The sequence below is a fragment of the Poecilia reticulata genome, linkage group LG12 (assembly GCF_000633615.1).
Source record: "Poecilia reticulata strain Guanapo linkage group LG12, Guppy_female_1.0+MT, whole genome shotgun sequence".
Classification (NCBI taxonomy): Eukaryota; Metazoa; Chordata; class Actinopteri; order Cyprinodontiformes; family Poeciliidae; genus Poecilia; species Poecilia reticulata.
This window is the reverse complement of record NC_024342.1, coordinates 6,720,664-6,735,126: the sequence shown is the minus strand read 5'-3', so window position 1 is coordinate 6,735,126 and position 14,463 is coordinate 6,720,664. Positions and strand designations below refer to the sequence as shown.

At 40.9% G+C, this 14,463-nt stretch overlaps 1 protein-coding gene across 3 annotated transcripts; it reads right to left on the bottom strand.

Moving 5' to 3' along the window:
* Positions 1-839: 839 nt before the first annotated feature.
* egfl7 (EGF-like-domain, multiple 7) lies at positions 840-13,972 on the bottom strand. 3 transcript variants are annotated; one of them, XM_008423560.2, is made up of 9 exons: positions 13,725-13,972; positions 8,913-9,091; positions 8,313-8,435; positions 7,389-7,501; positions 6,212-6,307; positions 5,908-6,102; positions 2,416-2,492; positions 1,991-2,153; positions 840-1,308 (listed from the first exon to the last, which is right to left on the bottom strand). In XM_008423560.2, the coding sequence occupies exons 2-9, from the start codon at positions 8,990-8,992 to the stop codon at positions 1,289-1,291; spliced, it is 867 nt and encodes a 288-aa protein (XP_008421782.1). In that variant the 5' UTR covers positions 8,993-9,091; positions 13,725-13,972; the 3' UTR covers positions 840-1,288. The 3 variants fall into 3 exon arrangements, with proteins under 3 accessions (XP_008421782.1, XP_008421783.1, XP_008421781.1); XM_008423561.2 differs by lacking the exon at positions 13,725-13,972 and adding an exon at positions 11,985-12,187; XM_008423559.2 differs by lacking the exons at positions 840-1,308; positions 8,913-9,091; positions 13,725-13,972 and having other exon boundaries at positions 1,619-2,153; positions 8,313-8,593.
* Positions 13,973-14,463: the final 491 nt, after the last annotated feature.

Here is a 14,463-nt window from a genome sequence, read left to right as displayed (position 1 = left end):
ATAGGTCACTGGTTAATATTCCACCAGACAAACATTATTTGTTTGTCTGTAGTAGCGTTGATACTTTCTAAATTCAGAAAAAAACTATTGGATGACTTCTTGGATTTCTACGCCTTTTTGAACATGTTTTTTCTTCAGTACTAGTTCCCTGCTTCTTTCCACTACTTTACTACGAGCGTTTACGGGCCGAGTGTAGAAACGGCTCCTACTTCATTCAGAAGCTGTTTCCACTCGTCCAAGAAAATAAATAGTAAAAGTAGGAGCCACGTCAAAGCGTCTTAAATTCACGATTCACTGACTTTAACGTCCATCAGCACTCATTTTGAAGCAGATGGTTTGGCAGCTTGTTTCTAATGGAAAAAAAAAACACCAGATATTTTTTGTGTGTGTTTTGTAATCGCAACATATTTCTGACGTCAGATCAGGCACCGATTGCTTCAGGCTTTAATCCTCTTATCTGACTTAAAATGCAACCTTTTTTTTTTTTTTTTTTAGCAAGGGTCACGGTTACCTTAACCAGCCACACTGTTATCATTGGAGCAACTGTACCCACTGCCATGAATCTTCACCCTGTAATATGACTTGAAGAGATTAATTAGAAAAAAAATCCAACCATAACTTTTTATTTTTTTCCCCTTGTTTTAAAATTATTACACCCTATCTGCTACTTCATAGTTCTGATCTTTATAGAAAGTCTTTAAGTGTTGCTTCAGCAGGTTTTATATCCCTGGCTCGTCATGTATTTTCTTCCATTATACAGCGTTTCATTGAAAACATACAAAAATTATGTTTTTTGAAAAGCATTTATGTGTTTGATACTGATTGAACACGCATACACAAGTCGTTTGTTTTTTTATTCAGACTTTTATTAAAAAAAAAAAAAAACGTTACAAAACTAAGCGCACTTAGGAATGTCTACAGGTGACCATAAGTTAAATAGATAAATACAGATGTGTGTGAAGCTGCCCCGGGACCAGGGTGGAGCTCTGACACAGGAGAACACAGCTGCACTGATGCGAGTGGCGATACGTCTAGCTTCAACCGACGCAGGGCGGCGGCGAGGCCGACCCGCTGCTGCAGGTACCGTTGTAAAAAATAGAAAACCAAGACTAACAAAAAAAAAAAAAAACACACAGATTTCATTGATTTTTTTTTTTTTTTTTCATTTTGGAGTGGTGGGGAAAAAAACTCTTCAAACATTTGTGCGGGTGCAGGCGTCACCCGCACAAATGTGCGGGTGACGTAATAAAAGCTCTGAGATGGCTCCTGACGACTTTCTTCTTGTCCGCTAATTCTCTTGACAAGAGCCTGGAGGAGAGAATATGGAAAGAGTTACGACAGCATGAACATGAATAGAAAGGAGCAGGGGGGGAAAGCTGTCAGATTTTTAACGTGCTGTACAAGTTAAAACAGAATCTGGTGCCATTCCAGAATGACGATCCTTCCCGCCTCTGGAGGCGTTTTAACGAACGAGGAGCTTCAAGGTTGGATTTATGTAATAAAAAAACATTGAAAACTGTTATTTGGATAACCTCAGACCGATTGTTGAAAATATCTGCGGCATTTATAATTAAATGCTGATTTTTTTTTTTTTTTTTTTTTTATGACTCCAGATTTCTTGGCCGGGAAACTCGTCTGGAGACACTTTACTCGACTCTTTCTTAATTAGATTATAATTTAAGAGCAAATATTTCACTTTGTGTTTTTTGTTTTATATTTAAGCTATCATTACACATTCAGGGACAGTATGATGTTACGCGCTCAAGATTTAATCACGTTATTTCATTTTATTAATAATAAATTTATTAACAATATTACATTATAGACAGTCGTCTTATCTGCACTTTTATCTGCTATCTGGAACCCTTCTTTCCTGGAAAATAACTTGTCCTATAACTTTGGACTAAATCCAGCTATTTAAAAAATAAAAATAAAAAAAAAATCTTCTGAGAGCAACAAGGAATCAAACACCGAGCATTCGGCTGCTCACATGTGCCGAGGCGCTCCTCCAGGAAGCCGATCTGCTCGCTGAGGGAGTCGATGCGGTCCAGCTGCCGGAAGGAGTGGGACAGTAGGGTGGTCTTCTCCGGGAAGCTGTCGTCCAGCGGCAGCGGGAAGAAGCTGCTGAAGGGCGCCAACACCAGCTGTAGCTTCTGCGAGAAGCGAGAGGGAAAGGGTGCAAAAGTTTAGCCACCTTGTAAAGCGAAATAATGATGTTTTGTTTCAGGGTAGGCTGTTAGGAACATAAGTCAGGTGGGTTTTTTTTTTTGTTTTTTTTTTTTTTTTGGTTTTTTACGCCAAGGAAAGATCAGAAAGGTTCCCGTGGAGCCAGACGGGGTGTGGAGGGGAGGCGTCATGAGCAGGAGGTTTCTGTTTAACACCAACAGGAGTTCAGGAGTTCGCTCACTCATCTACCTTCTCCAGCAGCTCCACTCTGTTCCTCAGGCTCTGGACCTCCTCTGTGACGTTCTCCACCAGGCCCAAGCTTCCTCCTGGAAGGAGACACGCAGACAGACAGACAGACAGACAGAGACACGCGTCACGATTTGTAGACGCCTGCGCATTAGCAGCAACTGAGGGAACGAGTGACTGAAACACTTAAAGATAAAAAATGATAGTAAAAAAATAATAATAATAATACAGCGTCTGGACTGTGAAGCTGCACGCAAACTGTCGGCGTGTTTTGTTGGGATTTTATGTGTCAAATTAAAATATAAAGTCTGTACATTATATTTCACCTGGATATTTATCGACTGAATTTTCTGGCTGTCAGTTTTGGTGCTGCCAGATATTCTCCATTGGTTTTGGGTCATTTAGCCTATTCTGACACCTACAGGCTTCCATCCAAAGTTTCAGGTTTAAAGCACTTTTGGGTCACAAAAGTGTTTTCTTTTATTTATCTTTTATTGATAACAATAAATTTGCTGCTTGCTTATGCAACACAAACATGTGGTTAATAAAAGACGTAGGAGTTATATTTTCCAGTTTGAGAAGAACTTCTCTTGTTTGGGAGAATCAACCCCTAAAAAAACAAAAGTAAAAGAAAATCATTAAATCTGTACTAAATCTTTCCAAGGGCCACAAATAGAAAATAAATTACTAAAAAAAAAACACAAACTTTTTTATATACTAATCTCTAACAAACTACAGACTCCTTCATAGAACTTTATGTTGAACTTAAATTACCAACTTTTTTCCACTAATAAAGTGACTTCTGAAGGTCATTTGTTGCACTGGGCTGCACTGGGTTCAATTCAAAGGTTTTTATTTTTTTATTTAAAATGATAATTTAAAACCACTTTTTTTTCTCTGCCCGTCAACTTCACAATTATTCACAACTTTCTGGGACCAAAAAGTGAAAAAGTAAAAAGTTCAAGCAGTTCAGATGTTTTTTTTTTTTTGTAAGGCAGTGAAGCCATGGGAACAGCTGGGGAGGGGGGGGGCTGTCAAAACGCTGCGATGCGACCAGAAATAGACGAGCAAACCCTCCTTCGAGGGGCTCTGAGCTTCTGGCTCAGAGCCCCTCGAAAGGGGGCATGTTCCTTCCATAGACGGGGACTCTGACCAGGATGCAGATTTAGGAGCAACCGCCCCCCAATATACCCCCCCACCCGGCCTCTCTTTCCACTTCTCTGGTTGCACCTCTGCAGACAGACGGGAAGATGTTCAATCTCTCCCAGATGTGGTCCACACTGGAGTGGAATAAGCTAAGGAGGAGGCGCAAAAGGGAAAAGAATGGTGGATGAGGGGGATCTGGGGGGATAAACTGGGGTGCGTGACCCCCAGCAGACAGAGTTGATGGAGTTGGAATGAGAACACAAGCCCCGGCCAAGAACAAAGTGGAAGGAAAAAAAATTAAAAAGGCGGGAGGCTGAAAAGCCTAAACGCGATCCAATGGATCTTGGCAGAGCGAGAGTCGGCTCTCCGAGGCTCTGTATACACTCGTGATCTCCATCAACATCCCTCCGACATGTGTATATGAGCAGATAATAGAAAGACGTCTCTCGAATGAAACGGGTATGTTTGTAGACGGGCAAGAAGCCCATCTGCAGGCAAGCTCTTGCAAAAAAAAAAAAGGAAAATCCCTAAATCCTCTGTCGTGTTTTCTGCTCTTCTGAGCGTTTCTCGCTGACTCAGCCGATCCATCACGTCGCCGTGGAGGTGAACCTTCGGAGCTTGTGGTCAGTTTCCAGAAGAAACTCTGATAGATGGAGGGAGGAAGAGGAAGAGGAGGAGGAGGAAGGCCTGGGAGATTTTGCAATCTCTCGTTTATGCACAGATATTTATTTTACTCTGAGTGCAGGAGACAGCATTCAGCCCCCCCCCCCCATCCAAATCTCCCCCTTTTGATTTCAGTTAGGTGACTCACCAAAAAAAAAAAAAGTAAGAAAAAAATCCCCCAGTTTGGAAAGAGTTGAAGAAATTAGGAAGAACTATGTCTACTTCAATTTTTTTTTTTTTTTTTTTTTTTTGTTGTTGCACAATTTCCCAAAAGAGCAATAAGGCGGACTCGGAATGGGACTTAAAAGGAAAATCTTGGGGTCAAGAACATTTGGAGACATAAAGCAGAGTCAGAGGTGGAGGCGGTTGTGTATTGTTTTGAGGCCACATTGCCTAGCAGAACACTTTTTCACATTTTGTCACGATAAAAAACACACAAACTTACATGTGTTTTACTGAGATTTTAATGGGAGCCACCAACACAAACCGGAGCACAGTGGTGACGTGGAAGTTTTTCCCAATTTCTGTTTCCAAACATAGTTTATCTTTTGAAGTGTGACATTAAATCCCATTGACTCAAATACCCAGGGCCAGATTTAAAAGGATGAGGGCTTCTGGGTTGAGCCAGTTTTGGTGCCCCATTCAAAATCAACATTTTTTTTTTTTACTGATGCAAATCATGGCACACTTTTAGGTAGATCTTTACGCTCCACTTTGTTTTTAAAACGATGTACAATAATTTCATAATTTTTCAAATACTTGACTAGTGTTTATGTTTAGAAAAATCCAAAAATATTAGTACAGCTTACCTGATTCCGGCCAATGGGTTTTAAGCAAAGCGCATTTTCAAAACATGCATTAGTTAAAAAAAATAAATAAATATTTGGGGCCCCTGTAAGTTCTTTCTAAAGTCTTTCTAAATACCTCTAATTAAACTGCTGCGCCTTTCCGCTGTCTTTAGAAGTCACCTTGGTTAAGACTGAAGTATATTCATGTGTTAGACTGGTCCAGTCAAAGTCCAGATTTTAATCTTCTTGAGAATCTGTGGAAAAACTTTAAAACTGATCTTAGCAGGAGAAGCTTGCAGCTGTAACTGAAGCTAAAGATGATTCTGATTGACAAAAAAAAAAATGACAGCATGTTTGATTTTTGATTTTTTTTTGTCTTTTGGTAAAGATTTTTGAAAACCACACACAATTTTCTTTCCACAACATAATTATGCTCCACTCTGTGTCGGTATGTCACATAAAACCCCAATAAAACACCCTTCAGTTTGTGAAATTAACATAAGGAACCGAAAGAAAACGAGAAGAATGCACAAACACTCAAAAAGCTTTTTTCCTACTGAGACAAAAATCTAACATTTCTGAGGGAACTAATGGAGTGTGTGGGGTGAAAACGTGTGTGCATTAGCTCGGGAGCCGGATTAAATGCAGATGTTTACTTCAGCGACGGGACGTGCAGTCATTTTTAAAGTCCTAACGATCCCAGTCTCACCGCATGGAGCCAGCCGCGCATAACATCAGTCTGGAGTCGGCACCAGTCGCAGTGCATTATTACTCACGGTACGAGTTGAGAGTGGCATAGCGCGTACCAAAAGTAATAATGGACCGCGAAGCTGGTCATGTTTTCTTCCTCTGTCCCGCTGCAGAACATGGAAATATGCAGTTCGCGGCGCTCATTTACCCGCAACGGCGTGGCCACCCACTGCTGCCCGGCTGCCCTGGGTGGGTGTCGGAGACGGCGGCGGAGGTGGAAGCTGGGAACAGGACCGTCCGTCTCCGGCGAGCGTGAAGCCATCTCTGCAGGAGCATCTGTAGCTTCCAGCTGTGTTCACGCACAGCTGGGAGCACGGCTGCCGCCCGCCGCACTCGTCCACATCTGACAGCCAAAAAAAAAGGGATAAAAAGAGGAAAAAAAGCAAGTCGTGAGTATGCATATGGATTTACGTACAGCTCCTCAGGTGAATCTGAATGTGATTTCTGCGTACCCGTTTGGCACCGGTGTGCCGTCCAGCCGGGGGTGCACGCGCACTTATTGGGTTTCAAACAGGTGCCGCCATTAGCACAGGGTTCTGCACACAGAGCTGAGGAACACATCCGAAAACATTCATAAAAAAAAACAAAACACACAACTGATTTATAATTATTACTTTAAATCAACTCAGCAAACAACATTGTGGTGAAATGAACGTGTTTTCTTTCTGATATGAGCCAAATTGGTTGGCATAAAACTGGATCAGCCAGAGGGACACAAAATGTGGCATCACATGAAAATGGCAGGTTATAGTAGAGAAATCTAATGCAGACCTGTTTACGTTTTTGTTTTCTTTCAGCAAACTGTGAATCAAGACAACAAAAAAAACCTCAGAGTTCTGCATAGCAAATGAAACCCTATAATTATATTTATTATAATATTGGAATCTATATTTTTTGTGAATACTATTTTGTGATCCATTAAACCATCCTCATGTTTGTATTGTACACTGTATTTACACAAAAAAGGCTGTTTTCATTTTGTAGACTAGAGACGGTGCAACAATAATTAACTTCCTGTGTGAAACACGTCTAGAAAACACAACATGTTTCTGATTAGAGCAACTGCATAATAGAAAATAATAACGATAATAATAATAATAATAATATAAAAATCTAAATCTAAAATAGTATTTTACTGCAGTGAACCAGCAGTGTGTTCTGACGTTGGGGACCACAGCTGCCTGAAAAGAGCTAACATCTGCACAACAGATATATCTGTTCACACAACAAACATACTTTAATATGCATTAATACACAGAGTGGAAACTGTCTTAGCACTTCCGCACAAGCTGATATACAGATATATACTGACCAGAACCTATTTAAATGTTCAATTATCAGAAGTGGTTTCACACAGGAAGTTGTTTGATGGCGCACCGCCTCCATTCTCTATTTCCTGTGTAAACACTCATCAGGGAGTTGGTAAATAACCTCCAATGCAAATCTAACTATATCTATAGTTCTGGTAATATTTTGTTTTTGAAATAAAAGTTGTTAAAAGTTACTGCTGTCTTGGCCAGTTTCAGACTACTTGTCAGCTTTCCTTCAGAACTAGCTAATCTGGAGTTAGGTCAAATAAAGATGGCAGCAGAGTTCAACCATTAAAATTATTTTAAAACTATCTTTTACCTTGGTTGCAGTTGTGTGAGTGAAATCTCCGCCAACCGGGGCAACAGTCTGGGTAGAAATGTGAGGCCGACTCTATCCTGCTTACCTGCCGGTAAGCTAACGAGTATGTTGTTCTGTGAAGACAAGCGAAATCACAGAGGTTACGGATCGTTTGAAGTGCAGCAGAGCTTTTTCTGTGATGAGACTGGGTGACCATAGATGAGTGTTAGTAACTTGGTGGAACAGTCAAGCCACGGGTTCAGAAGAGAAAAGGCTAGCAGTGATGTGAAGTCAGGTCTATAATCAGCTATTTTGGCTTCAGCCTGCTGAGAATGCGGTGTGTTTAGCTTGCCAGAGCAAGGGGGGAATTAAGAGCAATAAATTGAGGCTAAAACTAGAGACTGGAGACATGTTTGCATGAGGATCCAAGAAAACAGACCAAAAGCGAAAGTGAGCTTTGGTGAGAGAAAAGCTAACAGGGATTAAAAAAATGTGGAGAAGGTAAAGGGCTAGGAGAGCAACTGGGAGGGTGCTAGCGTGGAGTCCAAGATAAACAAAGCACTGGTCTCTGAGGGCAGGCAGCTCATTTCCTGTCGTTACACAAAGTGCTCGATATTTAGATTCCATTCAAAACTATGTGCCATCGTGACCTACATGCTGTGTGCAGTTACGGTTTGTGAGCATGGGAGTCCTTTTGTGAAAGAACGTGAAGATGTGTCGCTCTGTCTCAATACTTAGCCACGTCAGATGTTATTTATGTGCGCAGATGCCTTGATTGCATGCGCTGTGACCGGGTAGAGTTTTTTTTTTTTTTTACATTTTTACAGAGGTGCCCCTAAAGTTGGACCAGGAGGGGCCATGGCCCCCTCTTGAAAAATGTTGGCCAACCCACTGCCAGTTTCAAACTTAGTGTGAGTACTAAAAAAAAAAGTGTGAGCGTCTTACTTGTATGTGCTGCAGAGGCGATGGCCTTGACACAGGGTGATGTAGGGCTTGTGCACCGGCTGGGCGTAGGACTCTGTTGCCAGGATGACATTGTGTCGGAGGTCGCCGCTGCATGCCCTCCTTCTGGAAAACAGAAAAAGGAAATGACACGTTAAAGCAAATTTTCTTGCCTGCTTTACCTTTCTCTTCAGCCAGCTTAGTGGCAGTGTGCAGCAACAGGCGAGCGCTGTACGACAGTAGGAAAAACACTTCTTCAGGCATCTCATAAGGGCTTAAAATCGATACTTTTGACATGTATTCTTACCTCGATATTAGTACCAATGCCTATATAAAACCCCTGACTTGTACAATCACTCCTGATTGTGCCCTGGTTAAAAGCTGACCTTTGACCTGCCTGTCTGCGCTCAACCCTTCGTTTAGTTTATTTTTGTCCACCCCACCCCACCCAAATCAGCTCTAAAAATGACAGCAAAACTATTCCCTTCCTAATCGCCTGAGCTTTGGCCCCTGGGAGACTGACCTCCTGAATGTTTGTCATTTATGAACATCCGAAGTGACAGGCCACGATAAACGCAGACAGAGTGTTACGAGTGCCTTTACCCATGATGCCCGAAGAACTGGGGAGTGCTCATCACATGGAGGAAGAGCAGGGCGGAGGAGAGGAGCAGCTCTTGGTACATCGTCTTCCTCTTTCCCACGTTTCCCTCGCCAGAGCTCTCACACTCTTTCTCGCAGGGAAGAGGAGGATGACGGAGGATGTCTGCGACAGCCCGAGCTACCTGTGTAAAAAGACAAAAAAAAGAAATTTAGATCACGACATGTTAAACATGGCATTTCCTTCTGCACAATCTGGATGGGAAAATTTGGAAAAAGTTCAGCGGAGAGAAAAAGGATTTAATTCCTGAGAAGCCACAGGTCATCTTTGTCCGCAGACTCGAGGAGGGACGGGACTAAGCTCAGCGAGCGTCAGCTGCGTCGTGTCTCAGAGAGCCGAACCGGCTTCGGAGCAGAACATTAGCCTTTAAATCAGCTCAGACAGCAGTGGGAATCTGTGGAGGCTTGTCATTTAGCATTGGATAAGGAGGACGGGAGGGGGAAAAAAGGTGAGGAAGAGCAGCTTTAAGACGCTAAAACTCAAGAGCAGGAAGTCGTCAAGTGAGATCAAGTGAAGAGCGAACTGCAGAAGAGTTGAGAACCAGTGGGAGAAGAAAAGCGTGTTTTAGTTGAGGATGCTTCTCTGTCGCAGTTCGGGGTAGGTTAAATAGGAAGTACGGAAGGCTTAGTGTGCCAAAAAAAAAACAATTTCAGGATGGAATTGTTTTAAAGAAAAAAAAAACAATAGCAAAAATGATACAAATAATAGTAATAAATTACTACTAGAAAACAAATATACATTAATTAGAACATTTTACAAAATGAATGGCGATACACCTAGTTTTTTCTTCTTAAGCGTTTTGCGATGCCTGTTTTGCATTTTTGTGTGTGAATTTCCATCTGTGCTGCTTTTCTGTTTTTTTTTTATGCTATTCAATTGAAAATTGTCAGCAACTTCATGTTTTTAATTCAGTTTGTTTTGGGAAAAAAGTGACAAAATCTAGTTTTGAACTTCATTTTACAGGTCATTTTCTTTAATCAAATGTTCAAACACTACTATGTTCTGTTTTTGTAGTTATTTGTGTTCTTTATCATTTTTCTTTTTTTGTTTTATAAACTTTTTTTAAAATTTAGTAATAGCTCATAATCATTTTACAGATAGCAAGGAAAACTTGTATAGTTTCACAGTTATACATGCAAAGTATTAAATTAAAACCAATTTTATTTTTTTTATTTTTATAATGTAGAATAAAGAATGCACACACAATAAACCCCATCCAACATGGATACAAAGGAAGTGCTCTCAACTAAAAGTGGCCCCTCTACTGCAACCCTGTTTAGGACCTCCCAAAAGCTTGGACCGGCCCTGCCCACACCTTCTCTGACTCTGAGATGACCAGACAGGAGAGACAAACACCTCTCACACAGATTACTACATACTGCACAGGATTAGAAAAAAAAACCCAAGACCACCTGTGAAACCCAGCTGACCTGAGAGCAGCTTCTGCTTCCCTGCCAGCCTGTGGGTCGAGTTTTAACATGGATACTAAACCGCTGGGAAATCTCTCCCAGCATATTAAAGCCCTCTGAGTGCAATCGCAGGTTATAACACGGTGCAGCCTGTCGGGGAAGCGGAGTTATCCTGAAGACGATGGTAATACTCGGATGACAGCATGCATGTCTGTGTGATCCCTCCCCGCTGGCCACGGGCCCAGAGGTACATCGGAAAGCCTGTGTTCATTCATAAACCACAGTGAGCCAGCAGGGGGGCCTACTTTGAAATGACTGCTACAGTGAGTTTTGAGTGTGTCTGCACACAAGAAGGGAGAAATTTACAGCAGGAGGGGGAATGCAAAAAAGAGTGGAATAGCAAACCATTTTACACGTGCATTTCATTTAAAACGATTCATGATAAACATTTTTGATCACGTTTGAGACAAACACTGAATCGGAGCCAGCTCAAAGTTTTACGGGGCTCTAAGGAGAATTTGATGAGGGGATCCACTTCCAGTTAAAGAGTCCACAAGCAACACAACTCATTTACATCAGTCATGCTGGACAACCTGTTGTGGGGCAAACTAGTGAGCATATAAACGTCTTACATGAGCCATACATCAGCTTGGTTTTGTTTGACAACCGCATAGTCATTTCATATTACTTATGTATAAAGCAGACCTTGGGTTTGATATAAATTTGTGAAATCTGTATCTGTTTGTTTTTCCAAAAATGTCAAATTCAATAGTGAATGCCTCTGATCTGAAGATTTAATTTGGGAAACATTAGACACAGATGCCACAGTGCTAATTTATTTTTAGCAAATTTGTCAACAGAGTTGTTTCTCACTGGTGGGTTTTGATTACTGGGAAATATGGCTCTCTGCCCGGGACGCCCTTCTACTAGTGGGCGGCGAAAGAACCCAAGAGGACAAAGGAAGAAAAAGGAAGTAAAAGTCATTGTGACCACATTTTTATTTGCTTATCTGCAGGACAGGTCAATACAACCCTTGTGGTGTGCACAGTGTAAGCACTGTAACAAAGGTGTTTGGCAGCAAGCGAAAGGAATTTTTATTTTTTTTCTGCAATCTTTCATCTCTTTTGGTCAAATTTAAATTGGATAATTCTGTTCAAGAAAACTGCTTTCCCCCCTACGTTTTTGTATCAAAATAATCTTAGAAGCAGACAAGCGTGCAAATCAAGGTCAAAAACAGACTTAGTAATTCTAAACTGTTGGATTATTTAAAAAAAAAAAATAATAATAATAATGTATGCATTAAAACCCAAAGAAACTCCAAGCGATTAGGTTGTATTGTTCACATCTGCCACCGGGTGGTGCTGTTTTACAACATCCATGTTAAGATATGAGCTCTAAGACCCACGTCCATCACTTCTACGCTTCTCCGTAACATTAACCCACACCTTGAAGTGACGCTAAAGATTCTTAGAAATAAAACGGAACGGACAGAGAAAGGGAGTATGTCCCTTTAGGCAAAACACAGATGCTGCGGACGAACACACACAGACTAAGGAGTCGGTACCGTCGGAGCGCGTGCACGGATAGGGAAACAAATCAACTACAAACCGTTCAGCAAAACAATCAGCCTTCCCACAGTCTGTCCAGTAAGAACACAGTCCTCCAGTGACGACGACTGAAAACCAACTAGCTTCTGTAAAACCGCTCTACTTGTTCAGGTAAGAGTCCAGGGATAACACTCCGCCAGCAGTCAGGTTTCTCCTGGAGCTCAGACTGTCAGACAGAGCGCATGGGGGGTGATGGAAGGACCTCCTCCCACTCCTCCAGCTGGGTGTCCCGCTGCGATTTGGAGGGGACCCGCGGTGACGTCACTCTACAGGCTATGCTAACTTTTCCCCCCTTTCACTCTTTTCGTTCAGAACCCACCGATAAACTAAACAAACTGACGGCAGCTGGTCGAACACAGTTAGTAGAGAAGATTGAGTCCATTTCTTTTAGGCTAAGACTTAATTGACTGAGTGATGTAATATTGACCAAATGATCAAAGATCTATTCATTTGTTTGTGTTAATTGCGAAATAAAGTTATTTTTATTCATTGTTTGGTCTTTTTAACCTCCTAAAATAAATAATAAAAGAGTTAAGCTAAATAAATTAATAAAAACAGGCAATGGTAAGACAATATTTTGATATGTGCATCTTAAAATACTTTTTACTGTCCCTTTCCTTTAGCTAGTTTAATAATTGGAATGCCACACCTAATACAAAATATGTCCTTATAGTTTTTCAATTCATAATTTGTTTTGTTTTAATCTCCCAAATGTTTCCCTTATATATTAGAGAAGTTTATGTTATTTCATTATTTATTTTATCCAAATATCCCAGTGTCCTGTGTTATTTTAACTCAGCCTCACCCAGGAGTCAGTGGACATGGCCAACATTTTTAGGATCTAGTTGCAGAAATAATAAACTTTGAGTTATTATTATTTTTTTTATGTTTGATGCATTCAAGTTTAATTTAATTTAGGTATTTCATAAAGCCTTTGGCGGCTTGAAGGCTTGTTTATTTATTAAGTAAATTTAAAAAAAATTGTTCAAAATATTACACGTCTGAATAGTTATTATTAACTATGCATTTACAAATAAATGTTTTTATCATCATCTTATCATCCAACACCTTAAGACACTTTTGGTGTTGGATTATATATTTACATCTAAGACCATATATGTTTATGCAATATTAACTTTATGACCTCGTTACGCAAATGCGTAACTTTGCAATGGAAGCAATTTTATTTCTACTGACAATGACCCGTAAAGACAAGAAAACAATTATCCTGTTGGTTCTTCAATAGAAGTTATAGTTTCTATCGAAGGAACTGCAAGATTATTTCCATTAATGCCTTTATTTGCTTTTTATTGAACTCAAAAAAGTGCATGAAAACACATTATGTTTGCAGATGCCTTTATAGGCTTTAAGATGCTTTATTTATTTTAGCTTTGATGCATTCAATGAACGGGAAAATATGATTCTTTAGTATTTGACTTGAATTATGACCAATTATTTGTTGCATCGTCACATTATAATCCCTACATATCCATTTATTATTTTAATACGCAATATTTTTTTTTTGCATAGTTGCACTGCAGCCTGATGCATTTACTTGGAGGTGGAAAAGAAAAGATGGCCAGATTATCCTAAATCTGACTTTGTTTTAGTGTAAATCAGTTACTTTTAACATTGTGAAAACAAAACCCATGTAACACTTTTGAAAATGAAGTCCCACGACAAACTGATGCAGAAAGAATGTTGTTAAAATGCAGATGTGTGAGCTGTGTGCTGATCTTACCCAGGCAGTATGCGTTCACCAGGTGTGCGCGCAGGCTGACTGGCGGCCCCGGGCACGAGCCGCCGGACCCTTGGCTCAGAGGACCTCTCCATGCTCCCAGTTTCTTTTTAAGGCTTGACTTTCGTTGGGCTCTTGAAGACGCAGATTTGTTTTACTTTTTCTTTTTTTTTTTTCTTAAACCCACCCCTGCGACCAATTTGAGGTGCTCCTTGTGAGCCGGCTGGCGACAAATGAAATGTCTTTGGGCGTGTTTCAGTTGCTTTTTATGCTGAGCTTCCTGTGGAACGCAGGAATTGGACGGACAATCCCCAAACCGGACTTCCTGTGAGTGTTTGCCGCTGATAAAAGCCTTCTACTGCACAAACACTCTCCATCCTGCTGGAATCTGATTTTGAAGCACTTTTTGGACTCCCATTGTGGAGCGTCGCAATCTTGAAGGGGGCAACGTGCCCTCAGCCTCCTCACCTCTTGCCCTTGTGCTGCCTTAGCAGCTCAGCAGAAAGCAGCCGTTGCTCGTAGCGATTTATTGAACCAGGTCGCTCCGTGCGACCCCATCGAAGGCCGGGTAGCTCATAGGCTCATGTTTACAACCATTTGAGATCAAATCTGGGAAATTGCAGCTTGAAGCCAAACAGCGGTCCGATAAGGAGTTTCTTTTCCCTTCCCTTCCATTCTGTGCTTCAGTGCAAACTTCTTTAATCCTTAAAGTCACCTAAAGTTTGAAGAAAAGCAAAAACAT